Source organism: Dichomitus squalens, assembly GCF_000275845.1.
Source record: "Dichomitus squalens LYAD-421 SS1 unplaced genomic scaffold DICSQscaffold_4, whole genome shotgun sequence".
Taxonomy (NCBI): Eukaryota; Fungi; Basidiomycota; class Agaricomycetes; order Polyporales; family Polyporaceae; genus Dichomitus; species Dichomitus squalens.
Genome location: NW_006766886.1, coordinates 465,697 through 477,376, shown reverse-complemented (window position 1 = coordinate 477,376; position 11,680 = coordinate 465,697). Strand labels below are relative to the sequence as shown.

The following is an 11,680-nucleotide window of genomic DNA, read 5'->3' as shown; positions in this document are numbered from 1 at the left end:
CACTGCACCATCGTCGCCATCACTCGCCACAGAAGTTTGGGATCAGCTTGAAGGTTGGCGATACCGTTCAGACCGTCCAGGGTCTAGTAGATGATGGCCTTGAGAGTGTGCACACGACAGGCATCCAGACGTTTTCTACTGGAGAAAAGTCCAAGGAAAGGGGAGGCGCAAGGTGACCTTTTTCGACGTGGTCTAAGTTCTAAACAACAGTCCCAAGAAACGGCTGGTTATTGCGTCTTGCCTCCCATTTTCGTCGACTTGTCTCTAGTAGATGAAATAGAATGCCTGCCGCGGCAGCTGCTCTATATATCGTGAAGCTATCCCCATAACCCTATATCGACTTGTGCCTTTCTGAGCGCATGCGGGAGTCTAAGCACCTAACAGGCGCTCGACGCACCCTCTCCTCGCCACCACGTGCCTTTGGATCTGCATTGCCAAAGAAGGCAAGCGGACGTGGCACCGAAGGCAAGACCAGCTCCGCGCTCTCTCTCCTTAAACTCTTCTTTTCTGGCACTGGACTGGCTCAGGATGCGTCTCTTCAGTCTACTTGGTCTTCTTGTCGGCACTCTTGCCCTACTGCAAGATGTTGTGGCTTGTGCGTAGCCCTTGCTCATCCGCGCGCATGTCATACGGACGCTTAACCTCAGCTGTTCCTCCTTTCATGACTATCCTTCCTCCCGTGTAGCTCCTGGCGAGTCGGAAGCCGACGAGCCGGTGGTCCTGGCATTTGCTCAATTCCCGGAAACCAACGCTTTTGGTCGTGCGTTCTCTCTGACTTCTCTATCGTGCATTCTCCGAGCTGATGACGTCGCTACGGGCAACCTGTAGAGGTCGTGAACGGCGAGCGGAACGCGCTCTTCGTGGCCATCGAGAGCAAGGAAGCCGATCGTAATGTGACGCTCAAGAACATCGCCGGGTCTCTCCACAACGCGCAAACGGACAGGCTGGTCAAGAATGTATGATGATGTCGCGTTCTCTTCTGCTGCTCGTAAGCTCATCCAATCTCCGCATGCGTAGTTGACGAAGACGGACTACCCTATCCCCCTCATCGAGGGTGCTCCTCTCCAGTTGCCCTTTGCGTTCCACAGCGAGTGAGTACCGGCCCATACCGTCAGACGCAGACGATGTGCATACTGACTGGTTCTACTAGATTCAAGGTGCGAAGCTTCACATCAATCGTCTACTAATGGCGTTCTGACGCAAGATATTTCGTAGCCGGGCGAATACAAGTTGAACATCTGGATTGAGCACGTCGTTGATGTATGTTTCCCTATGATAACGTCTCCGTGATCGTCCTCACAATGCCTCTAGGGCAAGACCTACCGTGTCACCGCCTACGACTCCATCATCACAGTCGTCGAGCCCGAGTCTTCTATTTTCGACTTCAAGCTGTTCGTGCCCCATCTCGCGCCCTCAACTATGCCTGCTAACAGATCTTCTCCCATCTCAGGCTCTTGACTTATGTCATCGTTACTGGTCTCCTCGGCGGCCTTGGCTATTACACCTACCTCACGCTCGCTCCCCAGCCCAAGAAGCGCAAGATCCCGCAACCCTCTGCCCCTGTTGGCACCGTTACCGCGACCGGCGCGGGCGGCTACCAGGAGGAGTGGATTCCCGAGCACCACCTCAAGAAGGCGAAGAAGCCTAAGGCTTCCGGTGCTGTGACTAGCGGGGACGAGGCGAGTGGAGTCGAGAGCGGCAATGAGGGCAGGAGGCGCAAGGCCAAGAAGTAGATAATACAGAGTCTGGGCATGAGTGGGGATTTCCATGCTATCGTACGGGACACGGACGCAAAAGTGGCACTGCACGCGCCGCGGCGTGCCATATTTCGGTTGGGTTATATCTAATGTATAATGCGGCCCTACTTGCATTGCAAAACTTCGCATCATGCCTTCCTCTCAGGCGAGATCGCTGTTTGTCATAACCGTCGGATGATGTATGTGTTGCACGTCCCGCAGGTGGAGGAATATGCACGAAGGAGAATGCGAGATATGCCACATAGCGATATAGATGAGAGGAGGAGCGAGGCTAGCATTACATGTGCATCTATACGTCGATGTTCTTGTAACCCTTCACCTGCGGAACGTTCAACGTCAACACAAAGCGCACAGAACGGTAGCCAGCGCTACTCACCCTGTTCTCCTTTAACATATCCAGATAGCGCTCCCGAAGGTCCTTACAGCTCTCCAGGTGGTTCACGCCCTCGCTCTGGTAGCAGTGGTCGAGTTGGTCGCGGACGAGCTTCGCCTCCATAGTGCGAATCCAGGACTCGCGCAAGATTTGCTCGCGCTCGGCGAGACGTGCTGTCACATGCCTCAGGTCGGCGTCGCATTGCTGAGAGGCGGAATGGGGGCGCACCTTTGTATTCTGACACACGGGCTTCGTCTATGGGCATGGCCACGGAATCAAGGAGCGTAGTCGCGGAGGACGGTTAGGACAACCTGAGGCCGACAGGTGCGACGCCGACACCTGTCAAGCGCCCGCCGCTACTGTCTGGTCACGTGCCTCGTGCATGTTGCGCCGAATCTGACCAGGTTCGGTATTGATGCTGACCTCCACAAACTCGCTGGCAGCAGCTGCTTGTGTATACTCTCTTGCTTCCAGCTAGCTTGACCGCAGAGAGCTTAAGTACTTCTGCACCGTGGCACTACATCGCTGCAAATGCTCCCAAGTTTTTGTTTGTCATTGTGTATCCGGAATCTCAGTTGCTCTCTCGGCTACCATTCAAAGCGTACAGTTCAAACCTCTTAGTACCTTGGAGAATACCTCTGACAACCACAAACTTTACAACACCGTCCACTTAATGACTCCTCCCACACGTTTACGACGCATTCAGTCATCGCGGAGACGCCAGAGGCATTCCCTCATGCATCATATCTAGCCTCGTTGCAGCATTACGCCAGGCCATCTGCCACACAAAGAATGCTGCTCACCGATCCGAGTCTCGTTGTCCGCGCCCGTGAGGCGGACATCGCTCTGACAGATGCTCACTTATGCTTCTCGATTCATATACCGATCGTCGATGACACTGTTGTCGTAAGGTTCTATCAACCAAGACGCTTGCTTTGCGGAGCGATGGAGGGCCACATGGTCTCGGAGAGAACTTTGTGCGGGCCAAGACTGTCCAATGACAGCCGAAGGATAGGCCTTGAGGCAGAGCGGGAGGACAGTCGACCCATTCTTCGCGGGGGAGGGCTGAGGAGTAGTCCGCCCCGTTCCCCTTGCTGATACCTGGTTACGCACCGCAGGGTAGCCCGTCTCGATGGCGTTCTCTGCAGCGGAGGTATGCCGTCTACTCTGTGTGCATGTCTTGAGGGTGCTGAAGATTTTCCAAGTCGAAATTGGTGTCTATCTTCGTCCAGTGCATCCTGTATGGTGAGCTAAATCGTCCTTCTGCCGGAAAGTCTGTTTCTCATAGATGTATCGAAGGCATATACACGACCCTCTTCATCAACACGACGTATGCCTTGTTGTGGAAGCGGCCTATGGGCCACCCCCTCCGCTATGACATGCTCTGGGTTTCGTCGCTGATGTTCGTTGTCGCCACAATGGTGAGCTCCTGCATGCCTTGATGCGTTCGCTGTAACTCAGAGTACGTACTTGTTCATTGCAGCACGTCGCGACCAATTTCTCGCGAATCATCCTCGCATTCGCTGACCATGCTGGGGCTCCCGGTGGGCCAGCTGCCTTCTTTGACGAGCTGTCAAACTTCACGCAGATGTTTGGCAGCACATTGTATGTTATCCAAACACTCTTAGGGGATGGCATGGTTGTGAGTCTTTCACGATTTAGCAAAGGCAATAATGCACGACTGAGTAATGCTATCACTCACCAGCTCTATCGTTGCTACCTTGTGTGGGGGCGCTCAACACGGATCATCGCATTTCCTGTCGCATTGCTGCTGGGAAGTACAGGTGGGGTCCCTCCTGCTAGTCCTTGGTCTCTGCACACCTGTCTCATGTCCCGCAGCCACCGGGATCGGTATCCTCTACTCGTTTGATAAAGTCGTGCCCCAGGCATCTATCTTCGTTGTCCAACTCGGTCACTGGATCACGGCGTTCTTCTCCATGACGTTCGCCACGAATGTCATATGCACGGGTACGCCATTGGCTGCATTGCGGCCAAACAGCGTAATCTGACATTGGGATGGGTACACCCCAGTCTTGGTCGCATATCGCATCTGGTCCATGAACAGGAAGCACTTGGCCTTCCGTCATCGCAAGCTACGACCTCTCATGCTCCTCATCGTCGAATCTGGTGCCATCTACTCCGCCACGCTCCTCGCGCTTCTCATCCTCTACAACGTCGACTCGTGGTTCCAATACGTCATACTTGATGCTATCTCGGCTGTCGTTGTGAGTGCTCATATCCCCTTTGCCCGCAATCACGCGACATTGACGAGTGTGTTATAAGGGAATCGTGTTCTCTGTTATCATGTTACGCATCGCGACGGGAGTGTCTACCGAGGAGGGAGAGACGGCATTGCTTGACGAACAGAATGAGGCAATGCCTACGGGAATCCAGCTCTCGCGTGTGTCCTCTCGAGCGGGGCATAAGTGCGAGCCGTCGTAGGCCGCGACGTGAGGGAATTGGAGGTCATGGCTGGACTTCCTTGACAAGAAGGTAAAACCCTACAGGACTAGTCAACTGCAATGTCCTACGCACATTCCAAATACGAAGCGGGAGGATTGACATAGATCGAGTGCAACAGTAACGAAGCATAGGAAGTCACAGATGCGGTTAGCAATGTAAACACCGCATATCAGTCATCCAAGGAGACGACGTCCGGCTTTACTGTAACAGTTCCCTTCTACGCAGAGTGGCATGAGCCTCGGGCGTTCGCCGAAATTTTGCCAGGCAACCAAGTACTCACTGCTCGCTTCTTACTGGCAAGATGCTCTTGATACCCCGCTGCCTCTGTTTGTCGGTTCAGGTCCTGCAAGGACATCTCCCCGTCGGTGAGGTTGGAGGCTTGTGAAGGCGGGGCAAACTGCAACGGAATGCGTTGGAACGCGGACGTACGCCCCGAAATCGTTGTACGCGTAGCGGTATCAGAGGTAGTGGTATGCGCAGAAGTGCCGTTCATGGATGTTATGCCGAGACCGATGCGGACTATCATCATAGAGAAGACAAGGCCGACGATTGAAGAGATCTATTGGGCACAGTTTCGTCAGAACGACACTCCTCGGCAAAAAAGGGGACATACCGCGTCAAGCAAGACATATTGGAACCAGGAGCCTGTCTTGTACAGTACGAGGAGCGTCAGGAGTGTTGCAGAATAGACCATCCCAGACTCGAGGACAAGGAAGATAATAGGGTGATAGCTGTGATTCACGAAATTCATGATCGCCCGGTTCATTTGCCAGATCCGCAGAGCAACTAGCCCTAGAAGTGAGGTCTTGGTCAGCATGGCCTGCCCAAATTGCAATGCACAAGGTGAAACGTGCCAGTGCAGAGGATATTGGTGGCCAGTGTGAGAGAAAAGAATGAGAGGATCCAGTCCTGGAGCTCCTTCACAAAAATGTTGGCTTCCGGCACTACACTAGCAAAAGAATACAAGATGCCTATGCCGGATACTACGGAATGAGGGCCTCAATGGTAAGCCGATATGCGAACTTTGTTATGTGGTCGTACCGGTGCTCCCAACCAGAAGGACAGACGGCACGACGATGACATACCATCTGCCCCACACGAGGTAACACCTGTATAGCTGTTGAATATTCTGGATGAGGATCTCTGGCCAACGTTAACACCGAACACACCACGACAGTGTCCCCAATGAGCGTTTGAGCGACGTAGACCGTGCTGCCGAAGATCTGCGTGAACTCGGAGAGCTGGTTGAAAAAGGCGGCCGGCCCTCCAGGTGCATTCCGGTGTATTATGAATGCCTTGATTATGCGTGTGTAATTTATGCCGATGTGCTGTGTAGCAATATATCGCGGTGAGGTCCAGTCAGACAAGAGTTTGGAGCGAGCACGAACCAGAGTGGCCATGAGGAACATGACGATTGTGATCCATAGCATCGGGTCTCTCGTAGGACTCTGATGCTGACGCTTTGAAATTAAGACCCACACCGTCAGGATGAAGACTACTATGTATGCGCCTAGAGGATGGTCAGACTTCAGTGAACCATAACTCGGTATCGTATGTACGAAACTGACCATACAACAGAGTCTGCACGAAGATGGAGACGAGTTTGGCCTATATATGAGTTCATGTTAGAATATGCCAGTAAGTGCACTACGGAGAGAGCATAAGATCTCACCTCGTCAGGGGGGAAAGCCATATCACATTGGCGAGGTGGGAGAACGTCCTATGAGTCTGGGGCGGACGTTCATGCACAGGATACCTTAGGCGCCGATGCGGGCCTTACCTCGCACCGGTGTAGATGGAAACAGCCATTCACTGTCACAACTGGCTGGTGGCGTTCTCAAAGAAAGAAAGCGCATGTCCAATCATGGCGTCAGGATCCTAGGCCCACATGTGAAGCGGCGTCATGCCCAAAGGTCGCTAGATCGGAGCGCCCCGTAGTAGGCAACAGAGTAGACACGTTGCAGATGTATGGAAGCGAGGCTTACCGCTTAGGCGAAATTACTAGGCGATGAAGTGAAGAGCTTGACTGTACGTGAGGTAAGGTTATGTATCGTGACCACACCCATTCAGTACTGTCCATGCGGTATGTGGCGAGGGAGGCGGCGAGTGTTCCGAGTACAAACGTTGTTGCTATGGGGCGACCAACTGAGGATTGCGCGATGACGGCGCTCTTGATAGATTGTCGTGCACAACGACAGCGACTCTCATGACGCCAAGGAAGGGCCCCAGGAGCCGGAGTACGAACGTAGTGGCTGAAGAGCGCGAAGAACCTTCTCTCGGTTAGGGGTGCAGGTAACAGAAGGGCCGCCTTCTTGGCCCTTCTAACCCGCTTGACTCCGCGGCAAAGCCCGACAGTGGACCACGCGCTCCCATAGTTCACGCCGTCGACGCTTGTTGCACGTTCTCTTCTTCCGTCCTTTCGATGGCCTCTAGTAATATGAAGTGCTTCCAGCTCAACACTGGGGCGTTCATGCCTGCAGTAGGCCTGGGGTTTGCGTCATCCCCAGTTGGTATGGATATGGATTACTGAGCGAATGTCCAGGTGTTTCATGGGTCCGACGCAGATCGGCGAAAGCGAACACGTAACTGCCATGGTCAAGTTGGCACTTGACCTGGGCTATCGCCACTTCGATACGGTGAACTCTACGTCCATTGTGGGGTGCGTCTGGTCGAACCTGATACGATAGCGCCTTATTACCAGGCAGCCAATTATGGTGCGTTAGACGATAAGCTGTCGATGTACGTAGTCTACAGCTGACTAACCTGTCATAGGTAACGAATCATCCGTCGGGGATGCTCTGAGGGGAACCACCGTTCCGCGAAGCGAACTATTTCTGACCACAAAACTCGAGTCAGTTTCACCCCTAACCTGTCATCAATGAGATCGTGCTCACCCTGAACAAGCCAGAAGGACCACGGTCGTGTCAGAGAAGCGCTGCATGCCAGCCTCACGAAACTCGGTGTGGACTATGTGGATTTGTACCTGATGCACTGGCCTATGGCATATGACGAATCAGGTACGTCTAGTGTCGAAACCAGCTGCTGCTCACCTCTCATCATGAGCACTCAGGCAAAACGCTCCAGCCTGACGAGAAGCCGACCTTCGTCGAGACGTGGAAGGATCTGGAAGCGAGCTTGGCTGAAGGTGGGTGTATGCGCACGCCCGACGACGGAATGAGTCGCGCAGACCTCACTCATTCATGTCATCAGGTACTGCCAAGGCAATCGGGGTTTCCAACTTCAGTGTAAAGACCCTGACCGAGTTGCTGAACCATACGGACATAGTTCCCGCAGTGAATCAGGTCGAGCTCCATCCGTCGCTTCCTCAAAACGAACTACTCGCCTTCTGCCGTGAACGCGGGATCCTCCTCACAGCCTACTCGCCTGTCGGGAAGTTCAAGTTCGCTGATGATCCTGAGATCACAGCAATCGCAGATGCGCACCATGCGAGCAGCGCACAATTGCTCTTGAGTTGGGGCGTTCAACGGGGCACAGCGGTTATTCCAAAGACTGTACATGCTACACGAATGCGGGAGAACCTGCAGGTAAGAGATATTTAAATGAAGTCGTCTTGCTTGTATGTCTATCATGTACTCACTTCAACGCTGTTCAGCTCTTCAACCTCACTCAAGCGGATATGGAGGCGCTAGATGCGTTTCATAAGAAGCCTGGGATGCACAGAAGCGTTTGCGGCTTCCACTCGGCCGAACTGGGAGGCTCGTGTTGGGGTTGGACGTACGAGCAGCTCGGCTGGCAGATGACCGTAGGCGGCGTCCACCTGTAATGATTTGTGGCCTGATCAGTAGTTGGCTTCACGGCATGTAAAATACCCACTTTTGTGTTTCCCTGCGATCGGAGGACAGGCGACGTCAGCCTTTCCCGAGCTACCTGCTCTCGATACGTATCATCCGTCTTTCTCTCCAACCAACATCATGTCTGCCAACGGCGATGCCACGAAACCTCCGACTATCCTCGAAAAGATCTACGCACAACGCCAACAGGATGTAGAGGCGGCGGAGGCGACCCCAGGTACACGTCCGGAGGAGATCGACGCGTACCTGCAGATGGGCCTCGCGCCGCCCCTCATCCCGCTCGTCCCGAGGCTCAGGACCAACCCCTCCACAGAGACTGCCAGCCCGTCGCTCAGCCTGATGGCCGAGATCAAGCGAGCCTCCCCTTCCAAAGGCGACATCGCGCCGCACGTAAACCCCGCGCGCCAGGCCCTCCTCTACGCACAGGCGGGGGCCTCCGTCATCTCCGTCCTTACCGAGCCAACGTGGTTCAAGGGCTCCCTCCTCGACATGCGCCTCGTCCGCCAGGCGATCGACGCCCTCGGGCCCGCTCGACCCGCCGTTCTCCGCAAGGAGTTCATCTTCTGCGAGTACCAGATCGCGGAGGCGCGCCTGCACGGCGCGGACACGGTCCTGCTGATCGTCGCCATGCTCACGCAGGAGCAGCTCGCGCGGCTCTACGCGTACTCGCTCTCGCTCGGAATGGAGCCGCTCGTGGAGGTGAACAACGCACGGGAGATGACGCGTGCGCTCGAGGTGGGGGCGAAGGTCGTCGGGGTGAACAACCGGAACCTGCACGACTTCAGCGTGGACATGGGGACCACGAGCGGATTGGTGGACATGGTGCGCGAGCGGGACGTCGTCTTATGCGCGCTGAGCGGCATCCAAGGGCCGGAAGACGTGAGGCTGTACAAGGAGCAGGGCGTGAACGCGGTCCTGGTGGGAGAGAGCTTGATGCGCGCAAAGGACACGACTGCGTTCATTCGGGAATTGTTGGCGTGGCCGGGTGCGTAAGCCCGTAAGAGGCCATTCTCTCGCAAACCCTGGAGCTACAGAAGGAATATATAGGAGTGGGGAGTAGATGCGGTATGTCATCCTATGTAGTGGAACGAAGTAAAGATGTGATCTCGACTATGGCCAACTAGTGGCGGAGATATATCACGTCTTGCGCCCGGCTGGTGTAACATCTGTGCGCTCACTAGCTGGGTGATATCAGGCAATGACACTATGCTTATGTTCTCCGCCTTATGTGCCCATGAATGCTCTCAGTACCGAACTCTACGCCCGCTTCGGTCGATATATTGAGTGCCTTAATTCTCGACTACCATCTACTGTACATTCGCCAACTTGATCCTGTTGCCCCGTGTCCGCACTTTACCGCAAGATTAGAGGTCATTGATAGTGTCCAGCAGCATGTATGGAGCACGACACACTCCTCAATATGATCGAGAGGCTACTACAGTCAGAAGAGACTGCGAGTTGAATGCAAACACGTGAAAGCCGTCGGACACCGGCCAGAACGCTTCCCCTTCTTCGGCAACCTCCCCGAGCCCATGACGAAGTGGCTCCTCATTCAGTCTCATTTCAGTGAGTTCGACCTACACCAGAGCGGTGTGCTCATCAAGACAGACCGTATCACACTCGGTCAAACACTCGGATACCATCGACTTCCACTGTTCCAGAGAAGCTCCAGGATAGAAGAACCAACGATATGTCTTACCCGGTCAGCTTTCCCTCCAGTAACCCCCTTGTTACCGTCACCCATCGTACGTGTGGAAGGCCCTTCCCGGCACCATCATTGTTCTCTCGTCAACGAAGCACGACTGACATACGCATGGACGTGTGCTTGCAGCTTCGGCGACGATATGGGTGATCGAGATGCACAACGGCGCCGACAACCGTCTGACGGACGTCTTCCTCACGCAAGCGTTCAGGCCTGCGCTCGATGCCGTCGAGCGGCACTGGCGCGAGAACTGGCGCGCGGGCGTTGGGAAGAAGGATGAGAAGCTCACGCACGGGGCTGTGGTGCTGGTCGGGAACACGAAGCAGGACAAGTTCTTCAGCAACGGTGCGGCGCGTGCTTTCAGGCTTCTCGGGGATGTGCGAACATGAGAATGAATGCTGATATGTCTCGGCTGCGGTGAATGCGACAGGCCTCGACTGGGCGGGCGCGAACAAGGACCCTGCTTTTAAGACGAACTTCTTCCCATGTAAGGAGGTCGGTCATGGCGGTCTCAAGCCCAATGCTAACTCAAATTGTTGTGTTTGTACACGCAGTAATCTTCAATCCGGCTATTCATCGCTTGATTACCTTCCCGAGTGAGTTACGACGGTGTCTCCTGTGGTCCTTCTTCCCACTGAGCATGAGCTCTTCTACGCAGTTCCTATCATCGCTGCTGTCAATGGACACAGCTTTGCCGGCGGCATGGTCCTCGCCATGGCGTGCGACTACCGTGTGATGACGGACGGTAGCAAGCGCAACGCCTGGATGTGTATGAACGAAGTACGTATGCCGTCTTGATATTGGAAGGCTGGAACTTACTGCACATGTGGACTTCACCAGATTCACTTCGGGGCACAAATCCCCCTGCCACTGGTGGCAGTCCTACGTGCGAAAGCATCGAATGCACAGGTCATCCGCAAGGTCGTCCTCGAAGGGCACCGGTTCACGCCAAAGGAAGCGCTCTCATCAGGGCTCGTTGACTACGTCGCAGGGGAAGACACCGAAGGAGTCGTATCTGCGGCGCGGGGACTTGCGGAAAAGGTGGCCCCAATCGCGAAAAGCGGCGCATGGGGTATCAATAAGGTACGCTCGGTCTCACAGTCCGCTCGATTCGTCGTCCTCCTGGAGTTACCGTGCTGCCGACGTGTGTCTCTCTATGGGCTCGGACGTGGTAGCGGCGGGGTCGGACAGTAAATCCTCCGACTGCGAGGCAGTTCGATGGTCACTGTCGTGTCGCTCGCTGTTCGTCGAGATGCCATGTACTTGATCTCCATGCGGACAGTGTTTGCATTTATTGACGCGGTTCGACGCTGACATTACTTCAGCGAGAACTCTATAGGGATGTCATCGAGGCGTTGGCGCGAGATGTGCAGGGCGTCGACGTTGTGGCTGATGATGCAGCAGCCAAGGCGCGGCTATGAAGCGTGTCATAAAGGAGAAAGGGGTGCTTGAACCTAGAACAGGACACCGCTGCCAGATTGCTTGATCAGACCAAGCACGTTCCTACGTGCATACCATATGTGTTGTACTACACTCTACACAATCCGACTCCTCGCACACACGAAATTGATAT

The 11,680-nt window shown here is 54.6% G+C and overlaps 6 protein-coding genes across 6 annotated transcripts; 5 read left to right on the top strand and 1 right to left on the bottom strand.

Moving 5' to 3' along the window:
- Positions 1-519: 519 nt before the first annotated feature.
- On the top strand, positions 520-2,415 carry DICSQDRAFT_80168 (uncharacterized protein). Its single transcript, XM_007362337.1, has 10 exons — positions 520-595; positions 686-760; positions 829-956; positions 1,018-1,091; positions 1,151-1,157; positions 1,216-1,260; positions 1,312-1,391; positions 1,451-2,076; positions 2,134-2,305; positions 2,361-2,415. The coding sequence occupies exons 1-8, from the start codon at positions 529-531 to the stop codon at positions 1,731-1,733; spliced, it is 759 nt and encodes a 252-aa protein (XP_007362399.1). The 5' UTR covers positions 520-528; the 3' UTR covers positions 1,734-2,076; positions 2,134-2,305; positions 2,361-2,415.
- A 1,028-nt stretch (positions 2,416-3,443) lies between these two features.
- DICSQDRAFT_14786 (uncharacterized protein) lies at positions 3,444-4,464 on the top strand (the record flags this gene model as incomplete). The annotated part of the gene is made up of 6 exons (XM_007362336.1): positions 3,444-3,551; positions 3,614-3,772; positions 3,836-3,914; positions 3,970-4,098; positions 4,162-4,355; positions 4,414-4,464. Coding segments are annotated over 6 exons (720 nt in total), but the record flags the coding sequence as incomplete, so codon positions are not given.
- Positions 4,465-4,810: 346 nt separating this feature from the next.
- DICSQDRAFT_52168 (uncharacterized protein) lies at positions 4,811-6,201 on the bottom strand (the record flags this gene model as incomplete). Its single annotated transcript, XM_007362335.1, has 7 exons — positions 4,811-5,152; positions 5,207-5,398; positions 5,434-5,576; positions 5,635-5,710; positions 5,763-5,921; positions 5,982-6,103; positions 6,162-6,201. Coding segments are annotated over 7 exons (1,074 nt in total), but the record flags the coding sequence as incomplete, so codon positions are not given.
- Positions 6,202-7,015: 814 nt separating this feature from the next.
- Positions 7,016-8,377, top strand: DICSQDRAFT_52118 (Aldo/keto reductase; the record flags this gene model as incomplete). The annotated part of the gene is made up of 8 exons (XM_007362334.1): positions 7,016-7,083; positions 7,136-7,240; positions 7,325-7,326; positions 7,366-7,444; positions 7,498-7,621; positions 7,657-7,738; positions 7,804-8,138; positions 8,207-8,377. 8 exons carry the CDS (start codon positions 7,016-7,018, stop codon positions 8,375-8,377), a joined length of 966 nt encoding a protein of 321 aa, XP_007362396.1.
- A 148-nt stretch (positions 8,378-8,525) lies between these two features.
- On the top strand, positions 8,526-9,439 carry DICSQDRAFT_99819 (indole-3-glycerol phosphate synthase; the record flags this gene model as incomplete). The annotated part of the gene is made up of 1 exon (XM_007362333.1): positions 8,526-9,439. The coding sequence occupies one exon, from the start codon at positions 8,526-8,528 to the stop codon at positions 9,396-9,398; it is 873 nt and encodes a 290-aa protein (XP_007362395.1). The 3' UTR covers positions 9,399-9,439.
- A 506-nt stretch (positions 9,440-9,945) lies between these two features.
- DICSQDRAFT_99814 (ClpP/crotonase) lies at positions 9,946-11,658 on the top strand. The gene is made up of 7 exons (XM_007362332.1): positions 9,946-10,150; positions 10,237-10,452; positions 10,538-10,594; positions 10,662-10,703; positions 10,766-10,887; positions 10,948-11,190; positions 11,433-11,658. The coding sequence occupies exons 1-7, from the start codon at positions 10,096-10,098 to the stop codon at positions 11,526-11,528; spliced, it is 831 nt and encodes a 276-aa protein (XP_007362394.1). The 5' UTR covers positions 9,946-10,095; the 3' UTR covers positions 11,529-11,658.
- Positions 11,659-11,680: the final 22 nt, after the last annotated feature.